General features: G+C 38.6%; 1 protein-coding gene across 1 annotated transcript in view; it reads left to right on the top strand.

Annotated features, from left to right (window-relative positions):
- Positions 1–18,425, top strand: part of PDE10A (phosphodiesterase 10A) — a 317,828-nt gene that overhangs the window by 243,413 nt on the left and 55,990 nt on the right. Inside the window, exons 11-13 of the mRNA XM_029223680.1 lie at positions 7,433–7,575; positions 10,000–10,092; positions 11,443–11,629. Coding sequence (XP_029079513.1) covers positions 7,433–7,575; positions 10,000–10,092; positions 11,443–11,629 — 423 coding nt within the window. The remainder of the gene's footprint in view (positions 1–7,432; positions 7,576–9,999; positions 10,093–11,442; positions 11,630–18,425) is intronic.

Genomic DNA, 18,425 nt, shown 5'->3' with positions numbered 1-18,425 from the left:
TTTTGCATATAGGTTATATTAGGAATTTCGAGTGGATTCTTCCTGATCTTGAGGTTCATTCTACTTAGTTTTAGTCTTAATTATTTCTCTCTTCTAGAAGACTCACAGGCAACTGTGGTTGAAAGCCATATGAAATAGAATTTTTTTCCGCCACGTGTAGTGTTGCTGCTTTAGTGCTCTGGAGAGACTCCACTGAGGAAGTGGCTTCTAGTAGTCGAAGTGAAGTGCATGTGTACCCCATGGGTGCCAGGCTGGCTTGCTCGGTGCTGTTCATGCCCTGTTGTCTATTTTGATAAATATTCTCTCTCCTTCCCATCTTCCTGGTCTTTCTCAAAATATAGTCATCCTGTGCAACAAGGGTTTTTTCACCTCCAGGTTTCTGATGTGCACTGATCAATTTCTCTTTGATACCATGGCAGGCCAGGTATGGAGTGTGATATGCTCAGTGTCTTGTAGAAACAGTTTACTGAGGGTAATATTAGGGGTTATTACTTTTACACATTCTTTCTGTAATTAATTACATTGATGATTTTACAGTTGACCCTTGAACTGCATGGGTTTGAATGGGTCCACTTATGCGTGGACTTTTGTCAGTACTAAATACTATAGTACTACACGATCTGCAGTTGTGGAATTTGCAGATGTGGAACCGTGGATACGGAGGAACCGTGTATGTGGAGGGCGATGTAAGTTATACGGGGTTTTTGACTGTGTAGAGGGTCGGTGCCCCAACCCCTGCCGTGTTCAAGGTTCAGCTGTATTTGGACAATAAAAGAGAATAATTGATTGCACAGTAAAAAAAAAATAACTCTTTGGTTGTGACACAATTTAAGGAATCTGTAAAGCGATGAAAGGTATTAAGAAGAATATGAAAATATGTAGATATAATATGGATCAACATAGAGCTTGTACAAGGAGTACAAGAAACACTATTATTAATATTATACTTTAAGAAACAGTTTTATTGAGATATAATTCCTGTATGATACAATTAATCCATTTAAAGTGTTTAAATCAGTGGTTTTTAGTATATTCACAGACATTTGCAACCATCACCAGTCCATTTTAGGACATTTTCATTACTTCAGAAGGAAACTTCATACCATGTTAGCTGTCGCCTCTCTATCACCACATTTTGGCTAATGTAAATAGTGCTCTTTTGAACATTTGGGTACAATTTTCAGTTCTAATACCTGTTTTCAGTTGTTTTAGGTAAGAGTGGATTTGCTAGGTCATATGGTTACTCTATGGTTAACTTTTTGAGGAACAGCCAAACTGTTTCCATGGCACTTGTATCATTTTACATTCCTGCCAGCACACGGGTTCCAATTTCTCCACGTTCTCACTAGCACTGGTTATTATCTTACTTTTTGATTATTGCCATCATAGTAGATGTGAAGTGCTCTCTCAATGTGTTTTTGTTTTTGTTTTTGTTTTGCGGTACGCGGGCCTCTCACTGTTGTGGCCTCTCCCGTTGCGGAGCACAGGCTCCGGACGCGCAGGCTCAGCGGCCATGGCTCACGGGCCCAGCCGCTCTGCGGCATGTGGGATCTTCCCGGACCGGGGCACGAACCCGTGTCCCCTGCATCAGCAGGCGGACTCCCAACCACTGCGCCACCAGGGAAGCCCCTCAATGCGGTTTTGACTATAGCATTTCCCTGGTAACTAATGATGTTGAACATCTTGTCATGTGATGAAAGATTCAGATTCATCGGCTGCTTTTTACTTTAATTTTTAGTGTTATGTTCTAAGATTTCATCAAGTATTATAGATACCACTCCCTTATGTGATATATCATTAGCAGACATTTTCTCCCATCTGTGTATTATCTTTTCACTTTCTTCATAGTATCTTTTGAAGCACAAAAGGTTTTATCTTTGATGAGGTCTAATTTATCTTTTGTTGCTCATGCTTATGGTGTCATATCTAAGGATCCATTGCCAAATCAGATATTATGAAAATTGACTCCAATATTTTCTTCTAAGTGTTTTATAGCTTTAGCTTTTACATTTAAGGTTTTGACTTATGTTAGTTAATTTTTGTTTATGGGGTAAGGGTCCAACTTCATTTTTTTTGCATGTAGCTATCCAGTTTTACCAGTACCATTTGTTGAAAAGACTATTATTTCCCCTTTAAATGTGGTCTTGTTAGAATCAGGTGAGCGTAGACACATGGGTTTCTTTTTAGGGTCTCAGTTCTATTCAGTTGATCTATATGTCTAGCTTAATGACAGTACCACCATGTCTTGATTACTGTTGCTTTATAAAAAGTTTTGAAATCAGGAAGTGTGAGTCCTACAAATTTGTTCTCCAGGTTGAATTATTTTTTTGGCTGTTTTGGGCCCCTTGCAATTCCATATAAATTTTAGAAACCAACTTGTCAGTTTCTACAAATAATTCAGATGGGATTCTGGTAGGGATTTTGTTGACTCTGTAGATCAATTTGGGGAGTATTGCCATCTTAATAATATTACGACTTCCAGTACATCAGCATGAGATGTTTTCCATTTATTTAGCTCTTAATCTTTTCAACACTGTTCTGTAATTTTCAGAGTACAAGCATTGCTCTTCTTTTGGTAAAGTTATTCCTAGGTATTTTATCTTTTAGTGATATTAGAAATGAAATCGTGTTCTTAATTTTATTTTCACATTTTTCATTGAAAATATATAGAAATGAAATTGGTTTTTGTATTTTGATCCTGTATCCTGCAACCTTGATGAAGTCATTACTTCCAATAGTTTCCTAGTGGATTATTCAGAGTTTTCTATATGCAAGATCATGTCATCCGTAATTGGTTATAGTTTTAGTTCCTCCCTTCTAATCTGTATACCTTTTTTTTTTTCTCCCTTGCATGATTGTTCTGGCTAGATCCTCCAGTACAATACTGAATTAGGAGATGGTGAGTGTGGACATCCTTGTCTTGTTCCTGATCTTAGAGGAGAAGCATCCATTCTCCAGTCTTTCACCATGAAGTAGATGGATTAGTTGTGGACTGTTCATAGGTAGCCTTGATCAGGGCGAGGAAGTTCCCTTGTATTCCTAGTTTTTTGAGTATTGTAAATATTAATTGGACGTTGGATTTTGTCAACATCCATTTTCTCTGTATTTATAAAGATGATCATGTGTTTTTAAATTTTTAGTCTATTGCGTTCCTGTGATGTATCCCTCTTCATCATGGTGTATGATTTATATTGGAACTACCTTAATTTAATAAAATCTTAAGTAGAGTTGGTACCTTTAGCATATGTAGTCTTCTTATACAAAAACATTGTCTTATTTTCAATTAAAAATCTCTCTAGATTGAATGTGTTGACTTTGATTCCCCATATTTGCTAAGCTGTGTTTTTTCAGTTTACAGTCTTGGATTTTCAAGAAAATCGTTTATAATGATATAATGAGAGCAGTGGTTCTACTTTTCCAATGCTTACACTATTTCTTTTTTGTTTTTTAATGTATTCGCTAGGACCTAAGAACACTGTTGAAAGGAACCAGTGAGAGTGGATATAGTTTTCCTAATGTGCATACTGTTCCTCAGTGGGGGGTGATATTGACATTTTAGGCAGACCCACTCCTCCTTACACAGTACTGGCCTGAGCATTGCAGGTGTTCAGCATCTTTAACCTCTGAGAACTAAATGCCAAGAGCGACTCATCACCAGCCGGTCCACCACAAATAGAAATGCCTTCACCGTTTTCACATTCTCCGTGGAGAGGTGGTTCATCGGCTAGTTGAAAATTAATGAATGAGACTTTCCAATTAATTTTTATAAATTTATGGGCACTTTAAATATTCTTCTCATCTGTACTTAAATTCCCTTCCTCATCTGTAATTCAATTAATGAATATTTTCTCCCACCCCCCCTCTCTCTCTCAAATCAGACTCGCCTTGATCTTGTTTGTTAATTTGGACTCTTTGGTGTAAAAGCCAAAAGATGTCAACTACCTAACTCAGATTAGTTTGAGAGAATAAAAGGAGGGATTTCTTGGCCCTTATCACTGAAAACCTTGACATTTCAGACTTCTGTAATTGCCGGACCTGGGGCCTCAAATTATGTTTTCAGGAATATGTCCTTCTCTGTCTGTCCATCTCACGTATGTGTGGTCCATGATAAAACACAGCATAAATTTACTTCTTCCTTTTTTACATTTTAATCTTATATATTTTGGGGGCACAACCAGATATTTTAAGTCTTTTTTTAATTCGCTTTTTTATATTACACCTGTAACTCCTTACATATCATTTCCTAGTGAATTGTACAGCTTCATTATAGTTTTAGTGGGTTCTTTGCTCATCACCTTTTCTTGTACCCCAAGTCTTCCCATGCTTCCTTGAATTTATCTATTTGTTTATTTTTGCTCAGTCTCATCTGTGTGCTTGAGAAATGTCTTTATTTTGCCTTATGACTGAATGCTAGTTTGACTTGGTAAAGAATTTTAAGTTTAAAACAAGTTTTCCTCAGAAATTTGAAGATATATTTCCACTGAATTTTAAATCCTCTGTTGCTGTCAAAAATTATCTTCCGCTTGTAAGTAAACCTGTGTGCATGTGTGTGTGCGTGTGTGTGCGTGTGTGTGCATGTGTGTGTCTGTGCACGTGTGAGAGAGAATGTGTGTAGGAGCGGGGATGGCTTTTAGAATGACCTTCTGAGGCTTGGAGTTCATCAATATTACCAAAATATGCCTAGGATTTCTTTATTAACTCTTTTCCAGTATGTGAGTGTCATTTCAAACTGGAAGTTTAATATTCGGGGAGAATGAAAAAGTAAACATGTGTTGAGTCACTCACCTTAAAACGGAAGTCTTTCTTATTGCATGTCATTGTTTTCACTTGATTTTCTTGACTTTTCAACATACTCAGTAACATTGTCACCTAACAGTAAAACTTTTGTCTCTTCAAATATGTATACTCATGCTTTTCTTACCTAATTGTGTGTTAATAATTATGATAACATGTCTTTGTCTTGTTCATAACTTTAATGTCTTAATTGGTTAATTCTGGTATTTTATCATTTTGTATGATGAGGACTGATATTGTCACATATTATCAGGATGTGTATGCATACCGCTATATACACGTACATATATATTTTTTCTTCTCTTCCCATTTCACTAAAACTTTATCATGAATAATTACTGAATTTCATTACATATATTTTTTGACAGCCGTAAAGACAATCATTTGATTTTTCTCCTTTGTTTTATTGCTTTATGAACTATAACAATAGACTTTACAATACTGGACAGTTATGAATAGAGTGTAATTTTAAAATATGGAAATTTTTAAATATTTATTCCTGTTTGACTTGCTAATATGTGTATTTATAATTTTCCTTCTGTTTCTAAGGCAAATTGGTCTGTGATTTTCTTTTTCATAGTATCTTTGTCAATTTTTAGTATCAGTGACGTAGCAGGGGTTGTAAAAATAACTGGAGAAGTTTTGTTCTGTCTGAACTTACAACAATTTAAATTAGATGGGACTTTATTCGTGAAGACTCTTGAGTAATTCGTATTTGAAATCATTTGGACCTGCTGCCTTTTATGGGAGTAAATTATTTTTACAGTATTTCAATTGTCTTTATGATTCTGATTCCATTCAGATTTTACAACTCCTTCTGAATTCATTTCCCTTTTCTAGAAAATTGTCCATTTCATCCAGACTTTTATAACTATTGACCTAAATATGTGCCCAAGTATCAAGCAGCCAGCATGACCACTAAGGATGCAGATGTCACTGTAGATAATTTATTATGACTTAACAACTCAAGATCGCGTGAGTGTGCAGAATAGACGGGTGATGGTTCTGGGATCGCCAGCGGTGACACCCATAACTCCCTTCCTACCGTCACGTTGTCCCTCCTCCTCAAGTATTTATTGAGAGCTCTTATATGTCCTAACCTAAGGGCTGGCAAATTCTTTTAAGGACCAGTAGTAAAGTTTTATGCTTCGTGGGCCGTACTGTGTTGCAACTACTCCGCACTGCTGTTGTAGCAACTGTGAACCATGCATAAAGGATGCACGTGGCTCTGTCCCAGTGAAACTTTATTTACAAACCCAGGCAATGGGGTGGATTTAAATGGCCTGTGGACTTTAGCCGTCCTCTGCTCTAGGCCTGGTTCTGGGCGTTCGGGATACCGTGGGGGAAAGGAAGCAGTTTCCACTGATGAGGTCCTCATCGGTCAGCTTGTGGCCGAGACAGGTCACCTGGAAATTCTGACACTCATAATGCCCAGTACTTGGTCCACGGCGTATAAGGCACAGCCAGTGTTTGCTGAGTGAATGAGTACAGCTTATAATAGCAGGAAAGACAAAGATACAATATGAGAATGAACCAGGGTACCTAACCCACTCTGATTTCTTTTTATTTAATCTATAAGGTATTTTTACATGAGATTATATGTCTTCCTCTGGCCACAAGGTGGCCTATGTCCCTTTTGCGTAGACTTTGTGATGGCTCTTTTTCTGAGAAGTAATGCTTTTTCTCTGAGCAATAGTTTCATGTCTATCATCTTGACGTTGCCAGAATTCTGAATATGGGTAAATACAATTTTTTGTGATATAACTGTAACCCCAGCCCACTGGGGACAGTGAGAAATGTTAGGCATCAAAGACGTACTTGTTGAAGGGAATTGATGAACAAATGCATGACAATACGAATCCACAATTTTCCGTTCAGAAATGGTGAGGCACGTTTGATAATAAGAGCATAGGCCATGGAAACAGCTAGGATGAGTTCAAATACCAGATCCGTTTACTAGCCACGTGATAGCGGACAAGTTAAGTTACCTCTCTGTGCCTCAGTTTTTCTGATGTGTAGAAAGGAGGTTAAGTTTCCCCTGAATTAATATTGTTATTGTGAGGATTAAGTGAATTAATGCACATAAGTCTATAAAAACTATCTGGCACATAGTAAACACTTACTAATTGTTACACATTATTGTTAGTGCAGCAAATAAAGTGCAGCTGATGTAAATATGAACACCGTGTGTCTCATTGGACACACATTTCATACTTTTTACAACTGGTATGTTGTAAACGCCAGCCAGTCAGAACGGGTGCTGGCCTGAGAGCTGACAGAGACTCAGACTAGGGCATCAGGGAGCCCTGAGAAGCTCTGGAAAAGTAGCCAGGGCGGCAGACAGGCTCCCAGGGAGAAAGGCCAGTAGCTGCTTTCCAGCCCACCCAGGAGTGTTGTAACATTCCAACATCTGCCCCCACAGCGTGGGTGGAGAGCGGCTGCCAGTGTCAGCACCTTGACAGTGACAGAGAGTATTATTTTTTGTATTTATATGCCTGTGTTTATTTAATTATAATGCTAATTTCCTACCCAGTTACAGTATAGAGTAGCTGAAATTAATATTTATTTCTGATAAAGTTTACCTGTAAACTCTGTGAATCTCTCATCGGCTTACTCTTGTTTTCTCGTTTCCCTTTAGATATATGCAAAAAACCTGGTGAATGCCGATCGTTGTGCGCTTTTCCAGGTAGACCATAAGAGCAAGGAGTTATATTCGGACCTTTTTGATATCGGAGAGGAAAAGGAAGGAAAACCTGTCTTCAAGAAGACCAAAGAAATAAGGTACAGCTGGAAGTAGCGTGTCGGTCGCTGTGCTGGCGGCTGTGCAGGTGCTCTGTTACCCACTTGTCTGTGCCTATTCACAGGTGTGCTGACAGTACTTGTCATACTGTGATATCATTCCCACCAGGACCCGCCTCCTGAAGGTAGTGCTTCTGGGAATGACCTTGCAGTGCCAGCGAAACCGCGCCTAGGAAGCTTTAGCGTCACTCCTGGAAATGCCGTCTTCCGGAGGCGGTCCTTTTGGAAATCATGTTGGAAAAACTTACTAGTGCTGCCAGGTAGGTAAAGGTGCACCCCACCTGGAGTCTGCAAGGTTTCCTGTGTCTAGGAGCAGGTGTACTTAAACAATCCGGACCCCACCCTTCCCAGCTCATAGCGCTGTCTCAGAGTCCAGACCACAGTGGAAATTGACCTGGTATACTTGGTAACTTCAGCACATTATTCTATACCCAACAGCTGGCTTAATCGATCACAGAGAACACTTTTGTTGCATCTGGAAACTGCAGCCTTCTTCGTTCTTTAAGTGGCAGCTGTTGTCAGTTAGGTGAACAGAATGGAGTTTGGCTGGTAGAGGTGCGGTGGCTCAGTCCTATGACAGTCTGGGCACCTACAAGGGGTACTGTCACAGAGCTGCTAAGAATCAAGCGTAACATTCAGAAATGGTATTTTTTTTAGATATTTGCATTTCTTTTGCTTTATATTGATATATATCGTTTAACTACTTTTCCGCATAGTACTCTAAAGTACCTTGGTAGTTACAACTTGCTAGTAAAATGCTGTTCCTTATTAATAAGAATTGCTATTCACTTGGGCCGTCTGTCATACAAGGAAACGTGGAATGTGGTCTGCACTGGGCCTCACTACTGCCCACCACTGGGTGCTTCCCATTCTGTCGTCCTGGGGTAATAGAACCTATATTCCATACTCACATAACTCTGACTTACAGGCACCACTTAGGTTTTTTAAAAAGTTGTTTTAGTTTTTGTTTGTTTGTTTGGAGCTCAGTAGATCAGTCTGGATATAGTCATTTAGGTAAAGTCATTTCTTTTGCTGAAGGTTTGAGTGTTCCGTAACAGTGCTGGCATCGATCTCATTTTGAAGACGTTAACTTGGGAGCCTGTATTTACAAGTGTGGGAAAAACAAGTGAGGGGGATATGTTTGGCTGTAGCTCTCTCGGCTGACCAAGCGATGCCAGCCATTTATGTGAGGACTGGCCCCTCAGTTATGGCTTCCACTGACCCGAGATAGCAAACCACACCGAGCTACTCCTAGACCAAGAAAATAAGCATAAACCATGAAGTGGATTCTGCTGCTCTGCTCAAGGCACTCTAATTTGTTGTGGTCATGTTGTTCAAAGCACAAGAAAACCAGGGCGAAAACAAATTCGCATTTTATGCAGTGCAAGGTTGGGTTCACTTTTTGGTGTTTTAAGAAATTTAGTTCTCTTTGGTGTCAATTCTCTCTTGAATTTTCCTTAGGGAGATCCTTAGGGTGGAGCTTTATTTCAATAATGATTATTTTCTATAATGCTGAAAATGTAATATTATGGAAGTAATTTTTGAGCTATTGAAATATGTAGATATTGTGATTGTAATCTTCTTAACTACATTTTGAATGAATCCATGTTTGATTATAATATCGTAATGAGAAAAACTATAAATATAAGAATATTTTTTAACATCTTTATTGGAGTATAATTGCTTTACAGTGTTGTGTTAGAATATATTTATGTATAAAAATGCTGATATTAGATATCAAAACATTTAAGTGTAGTGAGATAATGCCTGTATTCTGGCTGTTTTTAAATTTAACAAATTAGAGGAGTAAAAATACTACAAGTTGCAAATTGTGTTATTTTGGTAGAGTACTTGTATTGCAAATGCCTTAAAATTCAAGTCCTGTATCTCAAAGACCACAGATAACCTGTGGTTTTGGTTACATGGGTGGTGCAACGTACCCTGGCGTTGACCTGCATTCTTGTTTTTATTGTGTCACTAATATTTTAAGAGTGTTGGCAAGTTATCGAACCCATATGGGTCTCAGTTCACAGTGAGAATTAATTAAGAAAATTTATGTTGAAGCATCTTGTAAATTATAAGGTATTTTGCAAATATAAAAGATTATTATTGGTCAGTGCAGGAGAATGCTAGTTAATTTTCAATTTCAGCTTGTGATTCAGTATAATTTAATACATCGTGAATTATATCTTAAAACAATGTTCTCAAGTGGTTACTCTGCAGTGTTTTTATGCTTTACCTTTATGTATTTTATAATAATATGATTTAGAGTATGTAAATGTAAAACTAATACAGGCATTTAAAGTAAAGCAATCTGTTTTATTCAATATTTGGTGGTACTGAAATGTCTCAAATTATTTTACATCTGTATTTTAATTAGCATGTTCCTCTTTTTTGTATGTGCAGATTTTCAATTGAGAAAGGAATTGCTGGTCAAGTAGCAAGAACAGGGGAAGTCCTGAACATTCCAGATGCCTATGCTGACCCACGCTTTAACAGGTAAGAAGGAGTTTGTGTCCTCCGTCGGTTTCTCCTTTCGGGTCCCGCTTGGCCGAAGCCTCTGAGGTAGAGCCCTAGTTCTTTGTGTCCCAACTCAATTTTTTTTTTCCCCACTTGGTGCTGTTATACTGTCTTTGAACCAGCTTATTATCAGTAGTCAGTGTTTTCAGGTATTTATCAATATAAAATGATGGATTCTAAACCATTAATTATCTCCAGCTTCAGGGGTTTGAAATGTTATAAAAATAACTAAAAAGCAAGAGTTTAAATTTATAAAGTTACTTTTCTTCATTATAGTGTCATCATTTTGTCCTGAGCATATTCTTTATCAAACAATACCTTCAAAGGCTGTAACACATAGTGATAAAAGTACTTGTTTTGAATCCTGGTTCTGTCCTTTATTGGCTCTAGAATGACTTGGAGTAAGTTACTTAATCTGGAGCCTCAGTTGTTTTCTCATCTTTAATATGGGCACAGTAATACCTATTTTGTAAGGTTTTTTTTTTTTAAGATTAAGATTTTAAGATTTTTAAAATACTCATAAAAGGTCTGGCAACTTTATATGACCCAAAGTAGGAACTCAATAAGTTGCAGCCTTTATTGGATATTATTGAAGTGGATATTAGGATTGCTTATAAAGATTTTTTATTTTGTTCTGAGTGTCTTTGGAGAACTAGAAACCAGTTTATATAGTTCGATTTTAATAAATGTCTCAAAATTGAAATCCCAAGGTTGACGCCCTGACCACTGAAAGTAATGGCTCGCATGTCTTGGCAGCAGTGCTCTGTGCATTCAGACACTGGGCTTCCTTCAAGAGACAATTAAATACCACAGGCAACAGGAAGCTTTTCAGGCGTCTGATTGATCAATGTCAGATATTCATGACTCGCATATAAACACAGCTGTATCCCCGTAATAGATTTTATCAATACGTGAAGAGTATGCTGAAAATCTCAGGTTTTTTCTTAAAGGAACAAACTTGCTATTAAAGTACTTAAATATTGAAAATATTTACATATCCTTATATAAAGCCTTTATATAAAAATGTATGGATCAACTATTAAGAACCTGAAAAGGCAAGCGACAGATTGTGAGAAAATATTTGCAGAATATATACTACTGTTCTGAAGAACTCTCTTGAAAACGGAACAAGTTCATTAGAATATTTTTGAGAAGGTTTTAATAAAACACTTGCAGATGTCACGTTGTCTTTGAATTTAGACGCTAACAGTTCCATTACAGTTAATTGTAAGAGACGCAAAACTGAGTTGAGATTTACGATAGAACGTGTGGTTTATTTTCTTCTGCCTGTTCTTTCTTTTGTCGTCTTGCTCCTTGACTCTTGCGCAGAGAGGTGGACCTGTACACAGGCTACACGACCCGGAACATCCTGTGCATGCCCATCGTGAGTCGGGGCAGCGTGATAGGCGTGGTGCAGATGGTGAACAAAATCAGCGGTAGTGCCTTCTCTAAGACGGACGAAAACAACTTCAAAATGTTTGCTGTCTTTTGTGCTTTAGCCTTACACTGTGCCAATGTAAGTAATACTTTTTAAATACCCTTTTTACTACTCAATATTAAATTTTATAACCTTTTAAATAAAGGTTGTTTTTCTTCCCCCCCACTTCTTTTAGAAACCCCAAACAGCGATTCCTCGTTGTGCATGTTTTAGGAAATACCTTAAAATGCCTTGGAAGAAAAAAATCTCCTGATTTTTACACTTATTTCAGTGTGTGAATTTGTTAAAAAGAAAAATGAAGTTAACCTAAGGGTAAAACGTTCGAATGTAAGGTTTACATTTCCTGATAATCTACTGATGTGCATGAGAGGGTTATCCAAACCCTTAGCGTTTGTCACTTGTACCGCACTTGAGGCTCTTGTACACAGAAAGAGAGTAATGACTCATGTCTTAACACCAGCCCGGAAAGTTTCCTTTGTGAGGAAAAGTGAGGCAGCCACTCAGCACGTTTGTCAGATGCCTTGTAGATGTTAACTCATTTAATCCTCACAACGGCCCAACCCTGTTTACTGAATAATAAGATGAGGTTCCATTGATTTTATGAAGTCTCACTTTAAAACAGTTGAACATATCATCTTTCTTTTAAATTTTTATATTTTAAATGAATTAAACATTTAGTATTCTATAAACTCTAGTAACCCTCTAATGACATCACTGGAATTTTGAAGTTAAGGAAAATTTTAGTAACCTTTTATAAAGCCAAATCAACATAAATGGGAATTATCACCTTAGTAGTTTAGAGAAACTGTCTTTTTGGAAATAGGACGGAATTCCATAGGAACAAGCACATAACTAATGGTTAAAAGTTAAAAGAGAAACAAAAATGGCAAAAAAAAAAAAATACTCTAGTGACTAGGGATAACTGTTTACAATGCGTTTAGTGCTCTTTAGTAAGAGCACCCGTCCCCTCTCTGCATCACCTGGGCCCTCGCGTGGGGATATTTATTGTTACTCGGCCCATCGGAAATAATCTAGTGCAGTTGTCAGATACTTCTTACTTCAAACATTTTCTGTACCTATGTATCTCCTCGTAAATAAAAATATTGACAGTATACTTTTTTTTTTTTTTTTTTTTCTGCACTACTCAACTTTTGGGATGTTAGTTTCCTGACCAGAGATTGAACCCGGGCCCTTGGCAGTGAATACGTGGAGTCCTAACCACTGGACTGCCAGGGAATTCCCTACATTTGTTCTGTTTAGTTTAAAAGTTTCAGAGAATGTAAATTCCAGTATATTCTAAATATTGATTTTCATCACTTTTAAATGTATTCGATGGACTCTATGTATTAGAACAACTTGACATTTATTATATTTTTTAAGTCCACTTAAAAAACATAATGACTAGCTCTTACGACTGAAAAATTTAGCATCATTCTTTTCTCTCTTTGAACATGTGTTTCTATTATGCCACAAAAGTTTATTCTAATCTAATATATTTTATGCTTTATTTTGTTAATTACCCTAGGATAATAGTCTAAAACAAACATGTACAAGAAGGATTACAAATTAATTTTGACCTATAGTATTATGTCATTATTACTATATATGTGATCAAAGCAACCATGTTATTAAATTTTGATAATTATCAAAAATGAAAAGTACACATTATTGGAAACTGTTGTTTCTTAATGAGGTGGCTGTGGCTTAGAACAAAAATAGTTAATGTACCCATTCTTAAATTTTACCTATCATTAGAATGAAACTAGGCTTGCCATAAATTTTTTACACTTTTTATTTTGAAATAATCTCAGACAGAAAGCAAAGTTGCAAAAATAATACAAAGGATTTCCTTATACCTTTACCCATGTTCCCCCAAATGTTAATATATTAAATGTTAATATATTAGCATTTTTGCTTTGATATTCTTTCTTTCTCCTTCGCTCTCCTTCATTCATAGGTATCATTTTTTCTCTGATACATTTGAGAGTATGTTTCAGACAATATGTCTCATAACCCCTAAATGCTTCAGTTTGTATATTTTACAAACAAGGACATCTTCTTTTTCTACTGCATAATTAAAAATAAAGAAATTCACCTCGGTACTGTATTAGTTTGTTAGGACCGCCGTAACAAATACCACAGACTGGGTGGCTCAAAGGACAGAACATTATTTGTCCACAGTTCAGGTGACGGGAAGTTAAAGGCAAGGGTGCTGGCAGGTTTGGTTTCTTTGGGGGCCTCTCTCTGTGGCTTATGGACGCCTTCCTCATCCTTGTGTCTTCACGTGGTCTTTTCTCTGTGCAAGTCTCTGTTCCACTCTCCTCTTCTTACAAGAACACAAGTCATGTTGGGTTAGGGCCCACCCTAGCGACCTCATTTTACCTTAATCACTGCTTTAAAGTCCCCATCTCCAAGCACAGTCACATCTAAGGTACTGGGGAGTAGGGTTGCAGCATATGAATTTGGGGGGACACAATTCAGCCCCTAACAGGTACTGTACTGTTGTCTAATCTGCAAAGCCCTTAAATCTCCTTTAATCTGGAACCCTTCCTTACTCTGTCTTTCATGAGCTCGGCATTTTTGAAGTGTATGGGCTGGTGTTTTGCAGAGTGTTTCTTCGGGGTTTTGTCTGGCATTTCCTCATGACTGCATCAAGGTTATCATTTGACAGGACTATCGCAGATACTGTGTTCTCGTGGCAGCCGCTGCGGGAAGGCTCGTGGCCCATTCCTGGTGATGTTGACCTTTACTACTCTGTTACGGAGGCATCTGCCTGGTTTCTCCACTGAAACGTCCTTGCCCCTCTTTTCACTATTTTAGAAGAGAGTTTACACATAAGCCTCGATATCCTTTGTGCTCTCTCTCCCTCTCTGCATATCAATACCTCCGTGAAACGCCACGGAATTCCTCGCAGCCATTTCATTTCCATCTTTGGAACTTTGTTCTTTGACGTTGAGAAATGTGGCCCCCACTACTCAGCGTCAGTTTTATTTGTCCTTGTCGCTTTTATTTTTAGGGAAGCCATAAGAATTGTGTTCGTTTTGGGTAGATGGGGACAGGAAGAGTTTTATTATGGCAATTACTCTTAATCTGAACAGCACCTGAGCTAAGAGGCCGAAAAGTACTGACAATTCTATCATCAAAAATTATTTTCAATGATTTATCAGCTGAAAATTTATTTAGGTCCACCTTCAGTGTCTTATGAAAGCTTTAGAAACCACTTTTAGACCTTATTAACACCAGTATTTTAAATTTTAAATTATCTCTTTGCTTTAAGAGGTTTTTGTATTAGTGCAATTTGAGAAAGGGGTGATTTGAAATGGGATGTGGGAAAAGGTCATTTTTAGGTAAATGTACGTGTGAAAGTTAAGGCAGTGGAAATTGATCCTCTTATAATCTATCCGTGTCTTCATGTATCCCTTGAAGAATTACTTTGCACTTCCCAGAATACATAAATGTCAGTTTCAGTACTATGGAATTGATTCAGCTGTGCTGTGAGACGAGCTAGCCCAGTGGGTTCAAAGCTCTTCTGAACACTGATTGTTGCATCATGAAACCTGGACTCAGTCACGATTAAATGATTATACCAAGCTGCATACCAAACTGAATCAAGAAAAATAACACTCCTTCTGAAAAGTCATGAATAAGTTAACAGGCATTCTATTTTTACATTGATTATTTAGGGTAAAGTTAGTGGAGTTCGTTTGTAGTGAAACAGACTTGTAATTTTTTTTTTTTTTTTTTTTTGCGGTACGCGGGCCTCTCACTGTTGTGGCCTCTCCCGTTGCGGAGCACAGGCTCCGGACGCGCAGGCTCAGCGGCCATGGCTCACGGGCCCAGCCGCTCCGCGGCATGTGGGATCTTCCCGGACCGGGGCACGAACCCGCGTCCCCTGCATCGGCAGGCGGACTCTCAACCACTGCACCACCGGGGGAGCCCTGTAATTTTTATAAACACTTTGAAACTCACCAAAATTATTTCTCCTCTCCAACAATGACAGGTAGTGTATGTGCCACGGTTGTAGTAAGTCATCGCCCGCTGGCAGGCTCCGGATGTAAAACTCTCCCAGGTTGAGCAGACCCACGGCTGGTTGCCTTGAAGGTGCACGTTGAAATCCAAGTAATGCAGCTTCAGCTCTCTGTGGAGTTAATTACCACTTCTTTTAACTGCAGTATTTCTTCTCCTCATGAAAGCTTAAAAAAATTCTATAGTTTTTGACAGTTTCTCCAACTCAAAAAGAGTAACAGCCTCTGCTGCTGCAGCTTCAGGGTGCCTCCTCTTCTCCGCTTCCCTTCCCTGGCCTTCCAGTTTGGGGTTATTTCTGTTCCAATTCAGAAAAAAGACCAATTTACATACCTTCTTTAAAGTAACACTTGCTTTGTTGAATCAAGCATCCTTCTAAAGAAGAAAGAAAAAGCAAACAACTCCCAATTTATGTCAGTTTCAATAAGCCAGCAGTTGGTTTCTTTACAAGAGAGTTTCTCAGCGCTTTCTTCAGCTGAGGATGTCAGATCGTAGACCTCTAGGGTAAAGGCCAAGACGTGGATTCCTGTCCTCACTCGGGCGCTTACAGGATGTTTCTTTGAGCAAGTCTGCTTCGCGGTTTTGAACATTTTTTTCCCCAAGCATCTTATGAAGATTCGTTAAAAACAACAACTTGTATTAGCATTGTCCCAAGCAATTAATCATATCCATGGCTCCCTGCTTTACCTCAATGCTCTACTTGTTTCTAGAGAATATACATGAATATTTGTTTAGATCGCAAATATGAAGAAGCGTTGTGCAGTGTGAAGTGCCTTGTAATCGCTGGCTACTAAGTCAGACTAAACAGGTTGGTCCTGGGAAATTCAAAATATTTCTGGTCCCGAACAGATTACTATATCCTTAACAGGAGCATTTTACCACATGTAAAAGGCTTCTAATACTGAATGCAATAATGTAAGAGCATCTCTTACTGTTCAGCTCAGTGGTCTTGTTTGAGTGAAAGGCCTGTCCGGGAGGCATATGTCTTTATTCTTCTTTAGTTCATCTGTAGATCTCTTAGGTTACACCCCTTTTATTGGATTAAAGGGGCACGTCTCTGACTGGCAACATCTCCATTTTATTTTTGACAGATAATTGATAGTACTGTCAATGGAACGGTAACCCTTTAAAAAGAGTGAAAGAGATTTTTAAAACTAAAAGAGCCAATTAATTTACTCATACGTGTGATTTTAAAGAAATAATTTGATATGATGCAAAAAGCTAACAGGATAATAAATACCTGTTATATCTTTTGCCTAGAAAAAAGGAGTCCTTTAAAAGCAGATTAGCTGTGTACATTTTGAATCGAGAGACATTTAACATTAAAGGAAGGTGGAAAAAATCGTTATTAAGATGAAACCAATTGGCTAGGAACAGATTTAATAAATGGTCCAAACTTTATTCATTCCTGAATTCAGCCACCAAGTACTGCGTGTCTTTTCTCTACCAGAAGGTGACTATTAAGGTGACTGTAATATAAGAAGTCCTCTTAATCGATGTAACACTGACTCTGGGACAGGCACTATTGTGGACACTTGACGTATAAAAACTCGCTTCATTTGTCCCCCAGCAATCCTGAGTGAGTATCATTAGCTCCACTTGACAGGAGGAAAAATGGACACGTAGCATTTAAGTGATTTGTGGAAGGTCTCACAGCAAGTGTGTGACAGAGCCAGGCTCTGAATGTGTGTAAGCCTGGCTCTGGAACCCTGGCTATGCTGTGCTTCACTTGTCTTTAAGAAAGACAGCATTGTAAACACTTCTACCTAGGATTTGTTCAAGGAAAAAATATCATTGCTTTGCATTTGGTGCTGTGGTTTCCATAAACTAGAATAACCGTGCAGGCAAAGGAAGTCACACATCAAATGGTGTATGTTTTCAACAGTATACTTTTTTTTTTGCGGTACGCGGGCCTCTCACTGTTGTGGCCTCTCCCGTTGCGGAGCACAGGCTCCGGACGCGCAGGCTCAGCGGCCATGGCTCACGGGCCCAGCCGCTCCGCGGCATGCGGGATCTTCCCGGACCGGGGCACGAACCCGTGTCCCCTGCATCGGCAGGCGGACTCTCAACCACTGCGCCACCAGGGAAGCCCAACAGTATACTTTTAATCACTCAATTCTTTTTTTTATCAACTCAGTTCTTAGGGGGCGTAAATCTGTTGATTTTTCCTTGTGTTGGTCTCTTCGTTCTTGGATTTATTCATTCATTCATTCATTTACTCATTTACTTGATCTTTACTTATTTAGTCAAACTGATCCGGAATTACTTGCCCTGCAGGAGACTTACGTGACCTTCTCTCTTTACAGAGTCCTCAGTTCGGTAACTGGCCTCCACAGCCACAGCGAGGTCTCTCGTCCCACACAGGCCTTCAAGTCCCAGACCACGAAGCGCAGCCTGTGCTGGGTCTGGTGTTTCTCTCGCCCACTGCAGCACTGTCTTATGCCGCTCGTGCCCGTGTGGAGTGTGTCTTTCATTTTAGGTTTATTTAGGGGACCAAATTAATTTTATTAACCATATCATTTAATGCTGTTGACAAACATCATATTGAAAATTTGTACTCTAGCAAATATTTTGTCAATTAGGTTGGAAATGGGAATTGTGTAGAAAGGGGAAAAGAGTGCACAGTTTATAACAGCAGAAGTTAAGTTACTTTTATCTTGTGGATTGCCCATACCCAGTGGTATGCTGGTAAAGCCTGCTCTCTACCCAAGAAGAGGCCTTATTTGTAGCGTTCCCCAGTTTCTGTGGAGTGCGGGCTCCCACTACGGACTCTCTCAAGCTCCCACATAACATACTGAGTGCAGACTTGCGTGGCGACGTGCACAGTCGGCACTTGCAAGACAGCACAGAT

The sequence above is a fragment of the Monodon monoceros genome, unplaced genomic scaffold (assembly GCF_005190385.1).
Source record: "Monodon monoceros isolate NGI ecotype Baffin Bay Population unplaced genomic scaffold, NGI_Narwhal_1 Super_Scaffold_15, whole genome shotgun sequence".
In the NCBI taxonomy this organism is placed as follows: domain Eukaryota; kingdom Metazoa; phylum Chordata; class Mammalia; order Artiodactyla; family Monodontidae; genus Monodon; species Monodon monoceros.
This window is presented reverse-complemented; position numbering and strand designations above follow the sequence as displayed.